Source organism: Panthera onca, chromosome E1, assembly GCF_046562875.1.
Source record: "Panthera onca isolate mPanOnc1 chromosome E1, mPanOnc1 haplotype 2, whole genome shotgun sequence".
In the NCBI taxonomy this organism is placed as follows: Eukaryota; Metazoa; Chordata; class Mammalia; order Carnivora; family Felidae; genus Panthera; species Panthera onca.
Window position 1 is genome coordinate 33,763,239 of NC_138352.1, and position 19,086 is coordinate 33,782,324.

Sequence of the window (19,086 nt, forward strand, 5' to 3'; positions counted from 1 at the left end):
ACTGTGTATCATGTTTGCTTACAACCCTAAATACATTTTTACAACGTTATCTATCATGAAAATCAAATATAGTGACTTATTCCTTAGCTTTGTGAACTGTCATCATTTAAATATCTTTATTGGATCTCAAGTCACATTTCTCTTTTTAGCCCAATGAGGATCAGAATTATTTTGAAAATAAACCTACATTTCTTCTATCTTAGTTAGTGGATATTATAAAAAGAAGGACAAAAGCCCGGGAACATGCTTTCTTCTTTTTAAAGTAGATCAACAACTTTTAGTCCTCCTCTTCACTTGAAAGAATGTTCAAAATTGCTTGCTAAGTCAGACTTCGATCCATCTGGTTCAAGGTTCTATTTTTCTTTCTTTCTTTCTTCCTTCCTTCCTTCCTTCCTTATTAATTAATTAATTTAGAGAGAGACAAAGGCAGCACGAATGGGAGAGGGGCAGAGAGAGAGAGACAGGGAGAATCCCAAGCAGGCTCCACACTCTCAGCACAGAGCCTGACATGGGTCTCATACTCAGGGAACCATGAGATCATGATGTGAGCTGAAACCAAGAGTCGGATGCTTAACCAACTGAGCCACCCAGACGCCCCAAGGTTCTCTTTGTGATAGTAGCACCCAGGAGGCATATTGTGTGAAGCATTCTGGAGCTACACAGCATTCAGTCAGATATTTCTCAGTGCCTGGTATGTGGAAGGAGTTACAGATAATACATGTTAAGTGGCTTACGTTTAGTAGGGGAATAAAATAAATTACAAAGCAAAGCAAACTAAATGTCTTAAGAGATGTGCAAACATATCTAACTCCAAAGATAGAATTGCTGTGTCTTATTTGGGAGATCAAGAAAGGTTTCCTGGAGAAAGTTGCATTTGAGATGTGGTTTGAATGAAGTGAGTTTGGAGTGAAAAGCATTCTAGACATGCTCAAGGCAGATTTGTTGGGTGATGGGTGGGGTAGTACCTAGAGTCTTAGGGAGGAGCTAGAATGGTATGTCTCAAAAACTAGTCTGAAGTCTATCTGCATTAGAAGCATCAGCAGCTTAGGGGCCTCTGGGTGACTCGGTTGAGCTTCTGACCCTTGATTTCAGCTCATGGTTTGTGATGTCCAGCCTCCTGTTGGGCTCCCCACTGACAACACGGAGCCTGCTTCGGATTCTCTCCCTTTCTCTCTGCCTCTCCCCTGCTTGTGTGTGTGCATACACTCACTCTCAAATATAAATAAATAAACTTGCAATGTATAAAAATTTTTTTAAAAAAGACAAGAAAGACTCATCAAAAGCTTGTCAAAAAATACAAATTTCTGGGTCCCACTGCAAATATACTGAATCTGAATCTCTAGGGCTGGCCCCTATAATCTGCATTAAATTAATGATATGAGGTATATTGAAGTTTGAAGCTAGAATAAGTGGAAAGTTAGAATTAGACCTAACATTGTAAGAGTTTTGAATATTAGGATGAGAGTTCATTTTAATTTAGCAGGAAATGAGAAGTTAGGAAGATTTTTGAGATGTAATTAAAATACAACTGCACTTTAGGAGATTAATTTAGTTAGGTGAAGCTGGAGGGAGGAGAGTTAGGAAGATCAATTATGAAGTTGTAGCAGTTCAGGGTGTAGTAACTTGGTCTGAACAAGAATAGTGACAATAGAAATGGAAAAGAGGAGAGAAATTGAGAGAGATCTTAGAGGAAAAATCTGTATGACTTGGCAGCTTATCTGCCAACTATCCATTGTAAAAATTATGTTAAGGAAATGAATAAAGATAAGCAGAATCAGGTCTATAAATACAGACAACAAACTGATGATTGCCAGAGGGAGGGGGTTGGTGGGACAGGCAAATTGGGTGAAGGGGAGTGGGAGGTACAGGCGTCCAGTTATGGAATGTATAAGTCACGGGAATAAAAAGTACAGTGTAGGGAGTGTAGTCAGTGATACTGTAATAGCGTTGTGTGGTGACAGAGGGTAGCTACACTTGCAGTGAGCATAGCATAACATAGGTATTAGATCACTGTGTTGTACACATGAAACTAATGTAACACTGTGTTATAGTTACAGTTATATTCAAATAAAATTTTTAAAAAAATGATAAGATTAGGGGCGCCTGGGTGGCTCAGTTGGTTAAGCATCTGACTTTGGCTCAGGTCATGACCTTGTGGTTCATGAGTTCCAGCCCCGCATCAGGCTCTGTGCTGACAACTCCAAGCCTGGACCCTACTTCAGATTCTGTCTCCATCTCTCTTTGCCCCTCCCCCACTTGCACTCTGTCTCTGTCTCTCAAGAATAAATAAACATTAAAAAAAATAATAAAAATAAAAAAGTAATAAGGTTTTAAGCCTGGTAGCTGGGCGAATGCTGCTGTGGTTCATATAAGTGAGAGAAATTATTTTCAGAGACCACTGTGAGGAGGAGAAACATTGGCTTTAAAGTGCCTAGTCTCAAGGCACTGTCCAGTTGGAAATGGGTTTCAAGCACATGGGAGCAATTCTGGAACTCAAGAAGGAGAATAATCTAGAAAAGTGATAGTGATGATAGTACAAATGGCTGAAGCCTTGGGGATGATTGAAATCCTTGAAGGAGAATAGAAGGTGTGAGCGCGCTACAAAGACACGCACAAGTTGTGTCTACAATATCAAGCTTTATGCAATCATAAATCAACGTTAAAATAACTGTAAAGCAGGTTCAGGATTCCAAATTCAGTGACATTTCTCCGCACTTTTAACTTGGCTTCATACGTGACACAGAAAACAAAGCAGAATACAAAGTCATACATTAAACAAGATACAACAAGGTAAGAAGTTAACAAATGCAAAGCCAGTCCATGGGCGCATAGTTGAGATGAAGCTCTGAGCATGTGCTGCTTGTTATGTTCAAGCAGTGGAGAATCTGTTATGTTCAGAGATCAGTCAGGCAGAGCCTTCAGTGGCACTGCCTTTTTGATGTGGGGAGATGTGAAAAGGTCAGCATCTGGAGGGTCTGACAGTTTGCTGCAGAAATCTTCCTTTTTAGAGTTTAATCAGCCGTGGGCCTTTGCAGGCTTCCTCTGATTCTGCTGCCTATCAGTTCTGGGTGTCATCAGAAACCAGTGCTGGTTTTGGCAATATCTGGTCTTAGCTGCAACCCCCTTGACTCCTTATGACACTGCTTGACATAAGTCCCTGCTTGACATGAGTGACTCAATCTAGCTATCTACATGGGGATAGAATAGATCTGAATAGAGAATTCTGGAAGATACCTATTTCTATAAAAGTGAATGCCAGAACTATGTTGTGATGTAGGCACCAATCATCAGGGTCAGATGTTGTAGACAGGTCAGAGAATATGAGGACTGAGAAAAGGCTGCTGATTTCCTGAACAAGTGTATAGAATAGTGTTAGTAGAAAGGAGAAGGGAAGGAGCTAGATGGAGAGGAGTCAGACCATGGCAAGAAAAGGAAGGTAGTTTCAAGAAGCTGGGCAATGAAGAGAAGGAGAAAAATTGATACTCATTAATTCCACAAGTATTTATGGAGTACCTACAAATATTAAGCATTTCTAGGCACTAGGAGTACAGTGACGACCAAGACAGATAGGGTCCCTGCTCTCATGGACTTTACATACTAGTGGAGGAAGACAGACAATACACAAATAAATGAACAAGAAACTATCTAATGTGATATGTACTTGGAAGAACATATAATATGGTGATTAATGAGGTGGTCAGGGAAAGCCTTTCTGAGGTCAAATTTGAGCTGAGCCAGGAGTAACAGGAAGACCAACCATGCAGAGAAGTGGACACAGAGCATACCAGGCAGAGAAGACAGTACGTGCAAAAGCCCTAAGATGGGAGAAAGCTTGGTACTTTTGAGGAACAAAGGAAAGCAATGCGGCTTGAGCTGGGCAAAGGTGGGAATGGTTGTGGAATGGGTCTTGTAGAGATGAATTGAGAACTGGCTTATATATGGCCATGGTGGTAATTTTGCATTTTATTGTGAGGTAACATTTCAATTAAAAAAAAAAAAATCCCTCTGTTGGAGCGCCTGGGTGACTCAGTCGCTTGAGCGTCCGACTTCGGCTCAGGTCATGATCTCACAGCTCATGAGTTCAAGCCCTGTGTCGGGCTCTGTGCTGACAGCTTGGAGGCTGGAGCCTGCTTCAGATTCTGTGTCTCCCTCTCTCTCTGCCCCTCCCCTGCTCATGCTCTGTCTCTCACTCTCTCAAAAATAAATAAACATTCAAAAAAAAAAAAAAAAATCCCTCTGAGTGCTTTGAGAATGGATTGTAAAACCATTAGGAGGCTATTGTGGTCATGTAAATGAGAGGTTATAGTGATTTGGATCAGGTTGGTGACACTGAAGCTGAAGAGAAATAAATACATTTTGGAATATATTTCAGAAGTGCAGCTGTCAGGACTTGCTCATGTGGAGGACAATGAAAAAGGAAGAATCAGGTGATGTCACGGTACCTTGAAGGAGAGGGCTTGCAGATTTGAGCAACGGTCTTTTGGCAGTTAGGGCAGTGTGAGGGAACCAGCATGTCAAAAAGGATAGCAAATGCAAATGAGAAAAATAATAAATAATAATTGAATAAGGATTTGAAGGAGGGAAAGAGTAAATGTGCTTTCAAACTTCAATGTACTTATGAATCCACTGGAGATCTTATTAAAATGCAGATTGATTCAGGTCTGGATGCAGCTGGAAAGTCTGCATTTCTAACTATTTCTTTGATTCAAACACTGCTTTAGAAGTAACCTCAAAATCATCATTTGACTATTAGTTATCAGCTCTCTGTATGAGCTCATTTCCTTTAACATCACAGAAAAGGCACCTACCTTTTAAGGGTACTTTTTTTTTTTTTAATGTTTATTATTTTTGAGAGAGACTGACAGAGAGCAAGCATGGGGAGGGGTAGAGAGCGAGAGGGAGACACAAAATCTGAACCAGGCTCCAGGCTCTGAGCTGTCAGCACAGAGCCCAACTTGGGGCTCAAACTCACGAACCGTGAGATCATGACCTGAACCGAAGTTGGACGCTTAACCAACTGAGCCACCCAGGCGCCCCTCAGGGTACTTTTTAATGTCTTTCTCTGCCTGAAAACATATTCAGTGCCTCCAGAAAGTATCTCCTCTGTCTGCTCTTGCAGGCACAGGTGAGTTTTTGATTTTCTTTTTAACAGACTGTTGCCCTTCTTTCATTCCCCACTAGAAAGCAGTAGAGAGCTGTCTTCTTGGCATTATCAGCAGTCCCCAAGGCCCTGCTCCTTCTCTCTTGTAAATAGCTTATTTACCCTCTACACTGAACTTTCTTCAAAGTTCAGCTATTTTCAATGACCCCTTTTGTGTCCTTGTGGCCATTCTACTCTGTGATCAATAGGTCATTTTACCTTTGAGCCTAATTCCTCAATCAGTAAGTTGGAGTAGATCATCTCTTAAGGGCACTGTAGCTTTGCATTTTTTATAGCAGTAAGCAACTAATATTTCTATAGTTCATTAGACTTTATTGTCCACTCTCCCAGCAACCCAGTGTTGTAAAAACAAATGAAGATTCTGTCACTTCTATAGTGGTTCTAGACACCAAAATCTTTTAGCTTTACCAGTTTTCTCCATTTAGTGTAGTTAGGTTGATATCTTTGAACTACCTTGCATTCTAACCCTTCGAATTACCATGGTTTCCTCCATCCTGTGTCTGCCTGTAGCCGGCTTTAAACTCTTGCCCTGGTAAGTGTTCATAGCTGATTGTCAACTATTACATCCTCCCTTCCTCCTCTCACTTGATGTCTGTCTCCCATTGAGCCAGGGCTGTGGGAATTGATTCAGTCCCACATCATTTGTCTTTAAAGTGAGATCCACACATTCCCTGTTCCATGTTGCATGCCTCATGCTTTCTTTGTCCTTTTTTCTTTTTTCCATTCCCTTTATTGATTTTATCATTCGCCATGTAGACTTCAGCAGATCATTGAAAATGAACAGATGTCTCTGGAGAAATTTTTCTAGAGACCCATTATAATGGATCTTTTTTTTATAAAATTAGACTTAAGAGGCAAAACCCTTTATAATTTACATTCTTCCTACTTGTAGACAATATAATAAGAAACATAGGCAATAGTACAAAATGGATATAAACTGGAAATAGGACGTGGGCCATTCTGACACCAGTCGAAGCTTTTCTGATGGATTATAGGTTGGTACACATATCCGCATTTTGGGGTTAGTTTAAATTTTTTTTTATGTTTATTTCTGAGACAGAGAGAGAGTATGAGTGGGGGAGGGGCAGAGAGAGAGGGAGACACAGAATCTGAAGCAGGCTCCAGGCTCTGAGCTGTCAGCACAGAGCCCGATGCGGGGCTCGAACTCACAAACCGTGAGATCATGACCTGAGCTGAAGTTGGTCGCTCAACCGACTGAGCTACCCAGGCACCCCTTGAGGTTAGTTTAAACTCCCTATTTATTTATTTATTGGCCTCTGTGCTCACTGTGGGGCTTGAACTCGCGAGGTCAAGTGTTGCATGCTCTGCCGACTGAGCCAGCCAGGCACTCCATAAACTCCCAATAATTTTAATTAGCCAAGGATATAAAATCATAGAAGCCAGCTGGCCACAAGAGGCAGGTATAGATGCAGCATGTCTCAGCATAGCTTCCCTTTGCTCCCCAAAGTATGCAAGGGAAGGATCTCGGTGAATCCTTCACTGAGATAAATTTTTGGCATACCATTGCCCTCTTATATTTGGCTCATGTCACAATTTTAAGACAACATTCTCTGGTGATCTCTAAGAAATAATTACAAACATTGGATTCCTCTGGGGTTTGTTGTTGTTTAGTTTTTAAACTATATTCAGAGTCAACAGGGTCACCTTGTTATTAGTTTGGGAAGTTAGAGAAAAAGCACTTTCAGTTCCCATGTGTCATTGAGACCCATATTTCTCTGCCTTCAGTATTTTAGTGTTTTAGAGAGCCCATATTCCCTGAATCCACTCCCTTGGCTCTCTTTAACACCTTTTTATCGGGTTGGTTCTTATACTAAGTTTAGTCTAAAATCACATTTACAAATTATTTATTCAGTAGGTATTTCTTTAACACATATCCCTGGTACTGTCTAGGCATTGGGATGTAACAGTGAACAACACAGACAGGAATCCTTGCCTTCACATAGTTTACTTTCTTTTTAAAAAATTTTTTTTTCATGTTTATTTATTCTTGAGAGAGAGACAGAATGTGAGCGGGGGAGAGGCAGAGAGACAGGGAGGGAGACACAGAATCTGAAGCAGGCTCTAGGCTCCAAGCTGTCAGCACAGAGCTCGAAATGGGGCTAGAACTCCCGAATCCCGAGATCGTGACCTGAGCCGAAGTCGGACGCTTAACCAACTGAGCCTCCCAGGCGCCCCTAGTTTACTTTCTAATAGAGATGAATAAAATATGTAAAAAGTGTAATATGTCAGAAGGTTAGTGCTATGGAGGAAAATAAAGGAAAGATAGCAAGTGCTGGGATGGGGAGTGGATAATTTCAATTGAAGTCACAAATATATTTTCCTAAATGGATAATTACGGTTTTTCATATGTACTTATAATCTGAGGTATATGGTTATAGTCTTACTTTATTCAATTGTGTATAATGACTTGTGTTCGATGACTAGTATTTTTCTTTTGTCCTGAATGCCAAGTGCGTCTTGTGAGAAGCAGGTGACATTCCCAGGTTGACCACCAGAGAGCAGACTTGGCTATCTAAAGCTCTCTGTCAGTGGTACCTTTGAGAACAGGGAATGTTATTTCAGAACAGCAGAGCCTCTTATCAAGAAGATACAGTGTCACAGACTCTGGAGATTATACTTTGGAAATATTTTTTTTTAAGTTAGAGCTTATGTAACTATTGTTAGTTTGCTTGGAGCCAACTGTTCTTTCCAAAGTATTACAAACTGACTTGGAAGTGTTACAAACTGGCTTGGATAATTTATAATCACGGTAAACAAATAATATAAAACAAAGCAACATGTCTCAAATTGTAAGAGAGTAGATAAACTATAATATGTTTACACAGTGGACTACTATACAGCAATAAAGAACAAATTAGTAATACCCACAGCACAGCCAGTGAATCTCACAGGCATTATGTCAACAAAAGAATCAGACGCAAAAGAAAATATGCTGTATGATTCCATTTATTTATTTATTTTTAATTTTTTTTTAATTTTTTTTTATTTTATTTTTGAGACAGAGAGAGAGCATGAACAGGGGAGGGGCAGAGAGAGAGGGAGACACAGAATCTGAAACAGGCTCCAGGCTCTGAGCTGTCAGCACAGAGCCCGACGCGGGGCTCGAACTCACGGACCGTGAGATCATGACCTGAGCCGAAGTCGGACACTCAACCAACCAAGCCACCCAGGCGCCCCTGATTCCATTTATATGAAGTTAAAGAACAGGCAAAATTAATCAATGGTTATATAAGTCAAAATGGTACTTACCGTGGGGGAGGTATGGGTTATTGATTGCCAAGGGACCGGGGAACTTCTGGAGCCCCGGAAATGTTCTGTATATTGATATAAATGGTAGTTACATTGGTATGTGTGTATGTAAAAAGTTGAATAGAGCTGTATATTTCAGATTAGTGTACTTTATATACTTACTGAATATATGTTATGTCTCAGTAAAAAAAGTGAGAATAGTAAATAAGGTCATGGAATTTAGATTTGTTGTGGGAGGTAATAGGGAAGCATTATGAAATCTTCAACAGGGAAATGACTTGAAGAAACTAATGTTTCTAAAATTACTCATCCTCTAATGATGTGGAGAATAGAACAGTGTTCAGATCAGCTATTATATCTAGATCAGATATAGTGCTACATGCTATGCTGTAGGAGAGACCAAATATCCATGACCTGGTCCTTATCCTTAAGAAGTTTATGGTCTTTTGAGTAGACAAAGTCTATGAAACCGAGAAAGTTACAGTGTCAAATGCTTGATTCGTGGTGGTTTGGAAACAGCACTGAAATCAGATCTGAATTCAAATCCTAATTCTGCCATTTATTAGATTTCTGTTAGTTTTCCCTTGAAGTTTTCCCTTATTAGTTTTCCCTTGAGTATTGGTTTCTCTATTTGTAAAATGGAAATAACATACTACTTTTGTTTAGAAGATTTAGAGATGTGATATTCAAAGACTATAGTACAGCACGACATTCAGTAAATGTTCCCTTTTCTTAAACCCTGTACCCATAGAGCTTTTAAAACAAAACAAAACAAAAAAAACAACGTATGACCTTAATTCAGACCATGGTTCTGGCATTTATTGGCTATGTGACCTTAAGTAGATCTTAATTTCTTCGAGTCTCAATCTCTTGGGGGAAAAAAAAGAGAGGGGAAATTATACCTTGAGAGAGTGTTATGAGAATTAACAAAGCCTAGCAGATACCTAGTATCTAACATAAAATAGGCACACTCAATAAATATTCATTTCTCTGGAATGTAATGGAGTATACAAATGTGTAGTACAAATAATGCAGATAATAAGTGATGAAATTGGATCAGGGTGGTAACTGTGGGGTAGAGATTATGTTATATTTTTAAAAAGATATAGCAAATTTGATAGAGCAGACCTTATACAAGATATTTCTTTATGCTTCTATTTTTGTCTTTTTATAAGATGAAAATAATGCAAAATATATCCTTGGATTATAATGATAACTTGAAAGGTGTGACATCATTAGAAAATATGTTAGGGTCTCGTGACCCCAAAAATGGTACCTTCCACTAGAAGTTATTTTTGTTCTAATAATACTTTTAATAGGCATTATCCAAGCTCCAACTGAAAAGTTAATGCCTTTTCTGTTAGTGGAGATCCCTGTCATAATCAATGGAAAACCTAGATGCCTAAAGGGAAGGAAATCCATTTATAAAATACATCATTATTTGTCACTTAAAATATAATCACCAGAGTAGCAACCCAGATCTTATTGGGTATCAGTGGTGAGCAGTTTCTTGGCTAAAGAAGTATAATTTGCAGGGAAAATCCTAAGCACTAACTATTAACATTTCAGAATTGTATTGTTTAGAGTGTTTATGAACTCACAAGTTGAATGATCTCAAGTCCTAGACATCAGCCTTCAAATTTTTGGAAGTATTAGATTTCCTGTGAAACTTCTGGCTTGAATAAGCTGCTGATTTCTTGTGTTTCCCAAGCTTGAAGAAAATGACGAGGTAACACTTTTCCCTAGCCATTGCTCATTTGTCCTCCTTTCTTCCAGATATTCCGAGTGGTGTGCATTTGTTTGGGTAATCCACCAGAGACATTTACCTGGGAGTATCGAGACAAAGATAAAAATTATCAGAAGATTGGCCCCATAACACCGTTGGAGTTTTACAGGGAACATGTCAAGCCACTCTTCAATATGGAAAATAAGGTTGGAGACAGGCACTGGCAGCCACTGGCTATTTACTTTCAGATACCTGTTGACTACAGGGAAGGGCATAAGATTCTTGGGTTAACATGCAATCATCAAACAAGACACTAAACACACTTTTTTCCCCCTTCCTCTGACATATTTTATGTACTTACTTATAAAGTTGATCATCTCAGGATCTGTCACCTTTCCTCAGAGCTCCTCTTCAGAGACTTTTCTAACTTTAGGCCAGCAGTCAGTTTAACTCGCACATGCTTCCATGATTTGGGCCCAGAATCAATCTCAAGTGCAAGACCATAAAAGGAGATTAGGTGTTTCTCACTGTGGGTTCAGAGCACCTCTGTACTGTGGGCTCATTAGGAACCCTCTCGTGGAAGGGAGCACTGTCCTCTCCTAGTTTTTTCTGCTCTCTTCATGTCTTCTCCACCAATTTAGCACGATGACCAGAGCCTCTTACTTTGTTGGTATCTTGACCCTCTTATAAGCAAATGACGTTATCAGTGGAATCCCAGCTTGGTTGCTGTATTGCCAGGAGTTGAGCTTGTCTTGTACCTTGAGAGCAAGGATCTTCTAGAGATGTCATCTCTATCTTGCCTTGATACTCCTTGCATACAGTTCTTCAGAATTAGTTTTGGGGCAATTCTTGCCAGTAGGAAAAACAAGTAGATGTAGCTCCCAAAGGGTGTCCCCTACTGGATTCTGCAAGAATCTCTCTCACATGACTCACTTTTTGTTTCTTTGTTATTTAACACAAGGTATTTGTAATGTTTTTTTCTTGTAGGCAGAGGTGATGAGTTTGATGCCCACATATGAACTTAGAGGAGAGGTGTGTGTGTCTTGTTTCACATTCCTGGTTTTCTAATCAACGTGGTATTGATCTCAATAGATTTGTTTAGTGAATGACCCTCGGCCCCAGCACAAGTACAACAGAGTTTACACAGTGGACTACTTAAGCAATATGGTTGGCGGGAGAAAAACTCTATATAACAACCAGCCCATTGACTTCTTGAAGAAGATGGTTGCAGCCTCCATCAAAGATGGAGAGGTTGGTGTTGTTTCTGTGTCTTCCACATTGGGGTTAAAACCTCCACTTGTTTGGTGTATTAGGAAAATAGGATTTATGTTGACTTTCTTTTTTTCCTCTTTCCTCCATTTCTAGGCTGTGTGGTTTGGCTGCGATGTTGGAAAACACTTCAGTGGCAAGCTGGGCCTCAGTGACATGAATGTGTGAGTACAAGAAATTTAAAATAAAAAATCCTTTGTGGGTTGTTACTATTGGAGTGTACTCTTGGTATGAAATGACTCAGCTGAGGTTCACCCAAAGATTAAGGGTCAAGGGTGGATCTCTCTCTTTCCATCTTGTAGAGTTTGAGGACTCATAGCAGAACCTCCACGTACATACATGCTCTAACCTGGGAAGTCAAGATCATACTTCATACTAAGTTGAAATTATTGCATGTTCCTGAAAAGCCATCCTATATGAGAAAAGCATTTTTAAAAATACTTGCTCTTTAAGTCTGCTCAGTGCATTTAAGATGTAATGAAAGGTTTTTTTTAGATTTCTTATTCGCTATTTCATCCTTAACTACTTCTCTTTGATGCCTTATGTATTTTGTCTTTATGACAAGTAGGACTAATTTCCATGTATGCTTTAAAGCATTTTCCTGGTTGTTTATGACAGTGAAGATTCATTTGCTAACTAAATCATACAAAATTCCTTGACTATTATAAAATACACCCCTTTATGCTTTCTTATTGTTACTTATAAAAAGTTGAGAAATTAGCTGACAGTTAACAACAGAGGAAAGAAATCTGCTAAAAGAGAGAATTCATGTTTTTTTTTTTAGCTTTGACAATATTCTTGAATATTTTTGACATTGTTTATTTAAATTTCACCATCAACAGTGATCTAAATGAATTCAGAAACTGAATGAATTCAGCTCAGAAGAGATCTTTTTTATTTTTTTAAGTTACTTCAAAAGTTTGTTTTTTTGTTTCTTCTTGGTGGGGCGGGGCTCCTGGGTGGCTCAATTGGTTGAGCATCTGACTTATGCTCAGGTTCATGATCTCCTGGTTTGTGGGTTTGAGTCCCGCATCTGGCTCTCTGCTGTCAGCGCTGAGCCCACTTCGGATCCTCTGACTCCCTCTCTCTCTGCCCCTCCCCTGCTCGCACTCTCTCAAATATAAACAAACACTTAAAAAAAAAAAAGGCTTTTTTACAGTTTTTCTTGCCAAAATGACCATTACAAACTCATCTTGTCAGCTTTTTGATATGGGGAATGTTTATATCAACATATTGAAGTAATATGTTTAATTACTTCATATTTTAATATCACCATATTGAAGTAATATGTTTACTTCATATTTTTCTCAGTACTCTTGTGACACATAGAGAATGGAATCCCATCGAGAGACTAAATTCTGCATGTGTATTCTCTGAAATGCTACAGCCCATATTTATTTGGAACTGTTGAGCCCCTTCAGTTTCTTCTGTATTCCTTTAAATCCCAAAGCCGGTCTTCCCCCTTGATTGTACTGTCTTTATTCTGTACTACCATTCTTTTTACAGCTATGATCATGAGTTAGTGTTTGGTGTCTCCTTGAAGAACATGAATAAAGCTGAGAGGTTGACTTTTGGTGAGTCACTTATGACCCACGCCATGACCTTCACTGCTGTCTCAGAGAAGGTATGACCCTCAGCATGCCTACTGCAGTGTTTGCACAGATGGACCTACATTCTCCTGTAGACTGTTATCCAAGAGAGCTTCATTCATGTGATTTCTGTTAAAAGTTAACTTCCAAGTAAAACATTGTACTCGCGTCACTTGGGGTTTGGCTGCCTGCTCAGAGGTAATAAAAATAGGAACTTTCCATGAGGAGCAGAATTTGGGTCAAAGAGAGTAGGGAAGGAACAGCTTTTTTGTGACTTTGGAAGTTCTTGGTGTGAAGAGAAATCAGCAAGAGAACCTGGGGGAGAAGATAACTTCTATTTATAAGGAATTAACTTATAAATAAAATAACTTCTATTTATAAGGAATTAAATTATGTTCATATCTTGATGACTTATGTTTTTAGACTTACCTTCTTTTCATTTGTCATTCAGATTCTTCTGCAGTAAAATTTCAGGAACAGTAATTTGAGGATTTTGTGCCCATTATTGGATTTATGCACAGCTATTCAGGAAAATGTAAATATAAAGTATTTAGAATTTCCTATGAAATACTGTGAAAAGTAGTGTCACTATTTCTAGGACACAGTGTTGGAAACAGTAACTGAAATTTTATCTTTCACAAATAAGCTCACCCATTTCTAGGCTGTAAAGTGTATATTTTACTCCTGTGCTAGTGATCAAAGGAAAAAAAGGCTTCAAACTACTTTAATTCTTTACCATCATAGCAGAAATGTTCTTTTTGTAGCCAAATCACTGGAAAGTCACAGAATAACTACCTTGACATTAGAAGCAAAACATTAGAAGGAACTTTTCATAAAATACTATAAAAAATAGAATGAAATACAAAATTAAATAAAATACTAAAATACTTAGAATAAAATATTGAGTTCATATTTGTATGTTTGGACTGCTATATTGTAAAATTTAGTGGATTTATAAATAAAGGTGGATTTCGTGAAGCTCCTTAAATTAAATTTTTAAATTTTTTAGAGGATTATTAAAGGACAAAAATAAATGAAAAGCCTGTAATTTCCAGGAGAGGTTCAGCTTTTTATCAGTTTCCATCTGTGTGATATTCCTGTTTTTCAGAACTAAGAATCATACATACTTACTCAGAAATAAAAATCATACATACTATGTCATTTTCTGTGGAACTTCCATTCTTTGATTGGTATGGTTTATTAAGATGTCATTTTTTCCTCAGGGAAATGGAGCCACTTTATGTGCTAATAGTATAAAGCAGAATTTATATTATCATAACTGGAATTTTATATTGAGATTTCTCTCTTCCTTCCAATTTGGGGTTTGACTGCCAAAACTAGTTTGCACTGCATTTGAACGGTTATACAAAAATAAGCGCTAGTAGCTACACTCTGGGATATCTTTCTTGTTGCTGATTTCTTGGAATCCCTATGAGGGAGGTCCAGGTATTATTCTATATTTGTAGATGACATAGAGAACAGCTGTATGTAGGCCATGCAGGAATTCATTGGCAAAGGAAAGGAGAGGAGACATTTGCAGACTCATTGTAATAAATGACCCTAGGTAATACAGATTCTAACAGATCTAATACAGATATTTAAAAGGAAAATAAATATATTCTACAGTGAGGGGGGTAGAAAACCAGAACACACATCTAATAGGCGAGCCCCAGAATGTAGAGTTTAATTATGTGGTTTTGAAGGTACCTAGGGCTGCGATGCAGGGGTAATACAGATAAGGGTGTTTGAAACTTGTTGATTTGATTTTTGGCTATTTCTGAGACTGAAAATTACTGAGATCTAAGAAAACTGCCAAGAGTAGAGTCAAATCCCATGTAGCTGAGACTCATGCAGTTATATGCAAGTGGGAGTTGACAGATGAAATCATTAGGAGATAATGCAGTAGCCAACTCTTCTTCTCATGCTACAAAGATTTAAGTTGTTTTGACATCAGCAAATGCCCTGGGTAAACATAAAAGAATAAAGTCTTTTCCCAAATGGAGCCTTCCTCTTGTCCCTTTCTGTGTCACTATAGTAAAGGTTATAAATGAAGGTTATCATGGTAAGTGTCATTGTTCCTTTAAGAAGATTATAATTGAGTTTATTTTATTAATGAAGATAGAGGAGGGAGAACGGTAGAACCATCTGGATTTTGTTTTATGAAAATAGTCCTTTTGCTTTGCCATTCAATCTGTATTGTATTAAATTCAGTACTTGTGTAACTGAATCAGTAAAAGTGCACATTTGGAGAGTATCATTACTTGGTTCCCCTAAGGAGAAAATTAGGCTGTATGATGAAAATATATTTGTTTTCTTTTTAAAACTCTGACTAGGTCTTAGAATCATTTCTATAATCAATATAGTGGGAAGCCTTTACAAAGAATGCTAATTGATTAAAAGCAAGGGTCCCCGTCTTCAGATGGTATTCACCACTTTTAGTAATTTAATATTTTGTATTTTCAGCCAAGGAGCATTTTATTATGCTTATTTTTAGTATAGACTACAGTGTAATGGAGAAAATAGTATTTATTAGATTTCTTGCATTTTTACCTCGAGAGTTAAACCCCATTTCTATTAGAGTATCCCTTTAGTTATAGTAGAGAATATTTGGCCCTGGTCATGTAGATCATGGCTGTATAGAGAAGGCTGTTTCTTCTAAGTGGCTGAAGAAGAGCTAAAATTATGTGACACCTCAGCAGGAGGGATCTAGTTTCAGACCATACACTGTTATCCACTTTTTTGCAGGATGATCAGGATGGTACATTTGTGAAATGGAGAGTGGAGAATTCATGGGGTGAAGATCATGGCCACAAAGGTGAGCTTAATCTGATAATACTAACTCGGGGTTGACTGGAGTCGGTGCTACTCTGCCTCCTAAGACATATGAGTAAAAAGCTGCACTAGTGTGGAGTATTTTTCAGTAATTAGTCTATTAGCTAGATTATTCTATGGAAAATCTAAGGATCTGGTGTGCCCCCACGATCCCTGTGACCAGCATGGTGTGCCAGAACCCACAGTTTATCTCTGACACCAATATGTGCTAGCATTCATTCTAAACCATGCTGACCCTTCTAGATCTTGTACCAGAATCACTTGACCAATGACCAAATGCTATTTGGTGTATTTTCACCTACTGCGCTCTCTAGAAAGTTAAAGCCTTCTGAGTGGGAGAATAGGATTGGCAAGAAACTTTAGGCATTTATTGGAGAGTCCTTAGAAGTCCAAAGAGCAGAGGAGCTCTCTGGTTACCGTTTAGAACTGCTCTATTCTGACAAATCAAAACCCAGGCAGAAGTCATAAGGACATTATAGTAATTAGGCTAAAAGCTAACAGGTAATAGGTAATATGAGTTGGAGAAAAATAAATAGATATATAAGCAAAATGAAGAAAATAAAAATTTCTAATAGTGATATCAGCCAGAGATCACCATTGACTAACAGTTTAGGGTATATCCTTGCAAATTTTTGAGACCATATATTTCAAGACAGTTTTTCATAGTAAATCAAAGCCTTCTAAGGTGTTTTTATGCTTTAATATTTAGGGTTTCAAACCCAAAGTGGCAACCACCATAAAGTATTGTACGTGTGTGCTGGTGGCATTTTGTAGCCACTCTTTCCCACAGCCCATATTCTTTTTAAAAAAAAATTTTTTTTTTAACGTTTATTTATTTTTGAGACAGAGAGAGACAGAGCATGAACAGGGGAGGGGCAGAGAGAGAGGGAGACACAGAATCAGAAGCAGGCTCCAGGCTCTGAGCCGTCAGCCCAGAGCCCGACGCGGGGCTCAAACTCACAGACCGCAAGATCGTGACCTGGGCTGAAGTCGGATGTCTAACCGACTGAGCCACCCAGGCGCCCCCCCCACAGCCCATATTCTTAACATTAGTCAGTGGATTCTGGTTAGGAAAAACATCATAACCACAGCTTACTAGACCAGTTAGGAGACTGAGAAGAAGTAGGTAGGAAATCCAGTAGATACCCAAACACTTAGAATCAAACTTCAGCATACATCCCACCAATCAGGAATCAGCCAGAAACATCCTTATTGAAAAAGAAAATAGAGATCTCAGCAGCTCTTTGCCTGTTGCCTCCCTGTATGTTTAGATAGTGATTTCCCAGCTATGTTTTTCAGAGCCGTAGGATTTCCAAAGGTAAAAGATGGAGAAGAAAGGGTGTGGAGGTTTGGAAGTGAGCAGATGGGGCGTCAGTCATTTATATTTTCAAACTACTGTCTTAGAAGAGTCTGTTAACCTGAGTTTTAAACTTGAGTGTGCTGTGATTCAGCAGCACGGGCCCATACATGACAGCCAAAACCTGGAAGCCATTTAATTTGTCTTTCCAAGTCTTTTCATCTCCCCGTGATAGGATCATTGGTAGATTTTGACTAACCATCCCCAGGATCTGCTGTGAAACTCAGCAGCTCGGTGTTTATATGTAAACAAATACCAGGGCTGTTAGTGCAGTTCATCATCAGATAGTTGCATATCTCCCTGCTGTTATTCTGTGATTGTGGGCACTTATTAATTAAATTAACTGGTGTGAATTAAAGTATAATATATTTCAGTGTTTATTTTTGAGAGAGAGAGAGAGAGCATGCATATTAGAGGAGGGGCAGAGAGAGAGGGAGACAGAATCCCAAGCAGTCTCCATACCATCAGCATGAGCGCAGAGCCCAATGCGGAGCTCAAACCCATGAACCGCAAGATCATGACCTGAGCCAAAATCAAAAATTAGACGCTTAACCGACTGAGCCACCTGGGTACCCCCCCAAGTGCAGCATATTTTAAAATTGGTGATTCCTTATATGATGAATTTTGTTTTAAGACAAACACACATAGGGATCAGATGGAGAGGAGTAGAAACCTGAACAAACCTAGCAGAAAGTAACGGACACTCATAATTCAGTTACATCTGCAAATTGGTAGTAGTTAAGAAATGGATGCAGAGGAATAGCTTGTCTTAATTTGGAAGGATTTGATATTTGTAACATTTTACAACATAAGATACTGCTCCAGATGGACCTCTGTAGCTTCTGTTTCATTTTTGGTCTAATTTGGTCCCTTGTAATTGGGCTTGTGTCCATAATGGTTAGTGTCTAGGAAGTGGACTCAAGTTACGGTTTGTTTAGATGAGCCTGGACCTGTTGGCTTGCTTCTGTGATATTTTTCCATCTGTCACAGTCACTCAATTTATAGATAGTAGTGTTTTTTGTTGGTCTCAGCCTGTCCATAGCCGGTGTCGTGGCTTGACCGCCCTTGTGGTTTTTACTATGATTACAGGATACCCTTAAGTGGTAACCATCAGGAAACTTTGAAAAAGTAAAAGTTTATTGCTTACAGAACCTGGAAATTACACAGCTCACGTGGGGCCAGACATTGAGGTCACAGGTAGACAGAGAGCATGCACATGCCTGAGGTTCTGCTTTAAATAGAATTGAGGATGGGAAACTAGGGTTTTGCAGGCTCACTGTTTATTGGTGAATTTAAAACATAAGAGCAGGAACTTAAAGTGTGGGAAGAGAAGAAGCAAGTGGCCTAAATGGTCAGTTATTGAAATCAACTAGGATTTCTAAAACAAAGGAGCCTCAGTTGGGGGAGGTGGCCTGGCTCTTTCTCTAGTCACGTGGCTGACAATGTGTTTATTTGAGATAAACATCTTGGCAGTGGATGCCATTGCAATCAAAGCCTAAGTCAGGCACTTGCATTACAAAACAACAACAACAACAACAACAACAACAACAACAACAAACCTCTCAGGGTTTACACTACATGGTAGTATCCATTTAAGAGAGAATAAACACATAAAGTCAGACAAGTGCTTTCTTCTGTGTAGTGTGAGTTATTGCCTTTATTACTTTGGACCTAAATACTCTTAACGAGGATTCTGGGCCACTATTATTTTTTCTCCCATTCAACTATACCTCTTTACTTACTCAAAAGTTTTATTTTTGCTAACTTATTCCATTATGTTGAGAGAACTGAGGTCTTGATCCTTGTGATCTGCCTGTAATCCTTGGTGAAATCTTCAGCTATCTAGTTAAGATTAAACTAACTTTTTTGTTGTTGTTCTTGA

The 19,086-nt window shown here is 38.8% G+C and overlaps 1 protein-coding gene across 1 annotated transcript in view; it reads left to right on the forward strand.

The window, feature by feature from the left end:
- Positions 1-19,086, forward strand: part of BLMH (bleomycin hydrolase) — a 46,444-nt gene that overhangs the window by 14,372 nt on the left and 12,986 nt on the right. Inside the window, exons 7-11 of the mRNA XM_060647833.2 lie at positions 10,208-10,363; positions 11,250-11,408; positions 11,523-11,590; positions 12,933-13,050; positions 15,761-15,830. Coding sequence (XP_060503816.1) covers positions 10,208-10,363; positions 11,250-11,408; positions 11,523-11,590; positions 12,933-13,050; positions 15,761-15,830 — 571 coding nt within the window. The remainder of the gene's footprint in view (positions 1-10,207; positions 10,364-11,249; positions 11,409-11,522; positions 11,591-12,932; positions 13,051-15,760; positions 15,831-19,086) is intronic.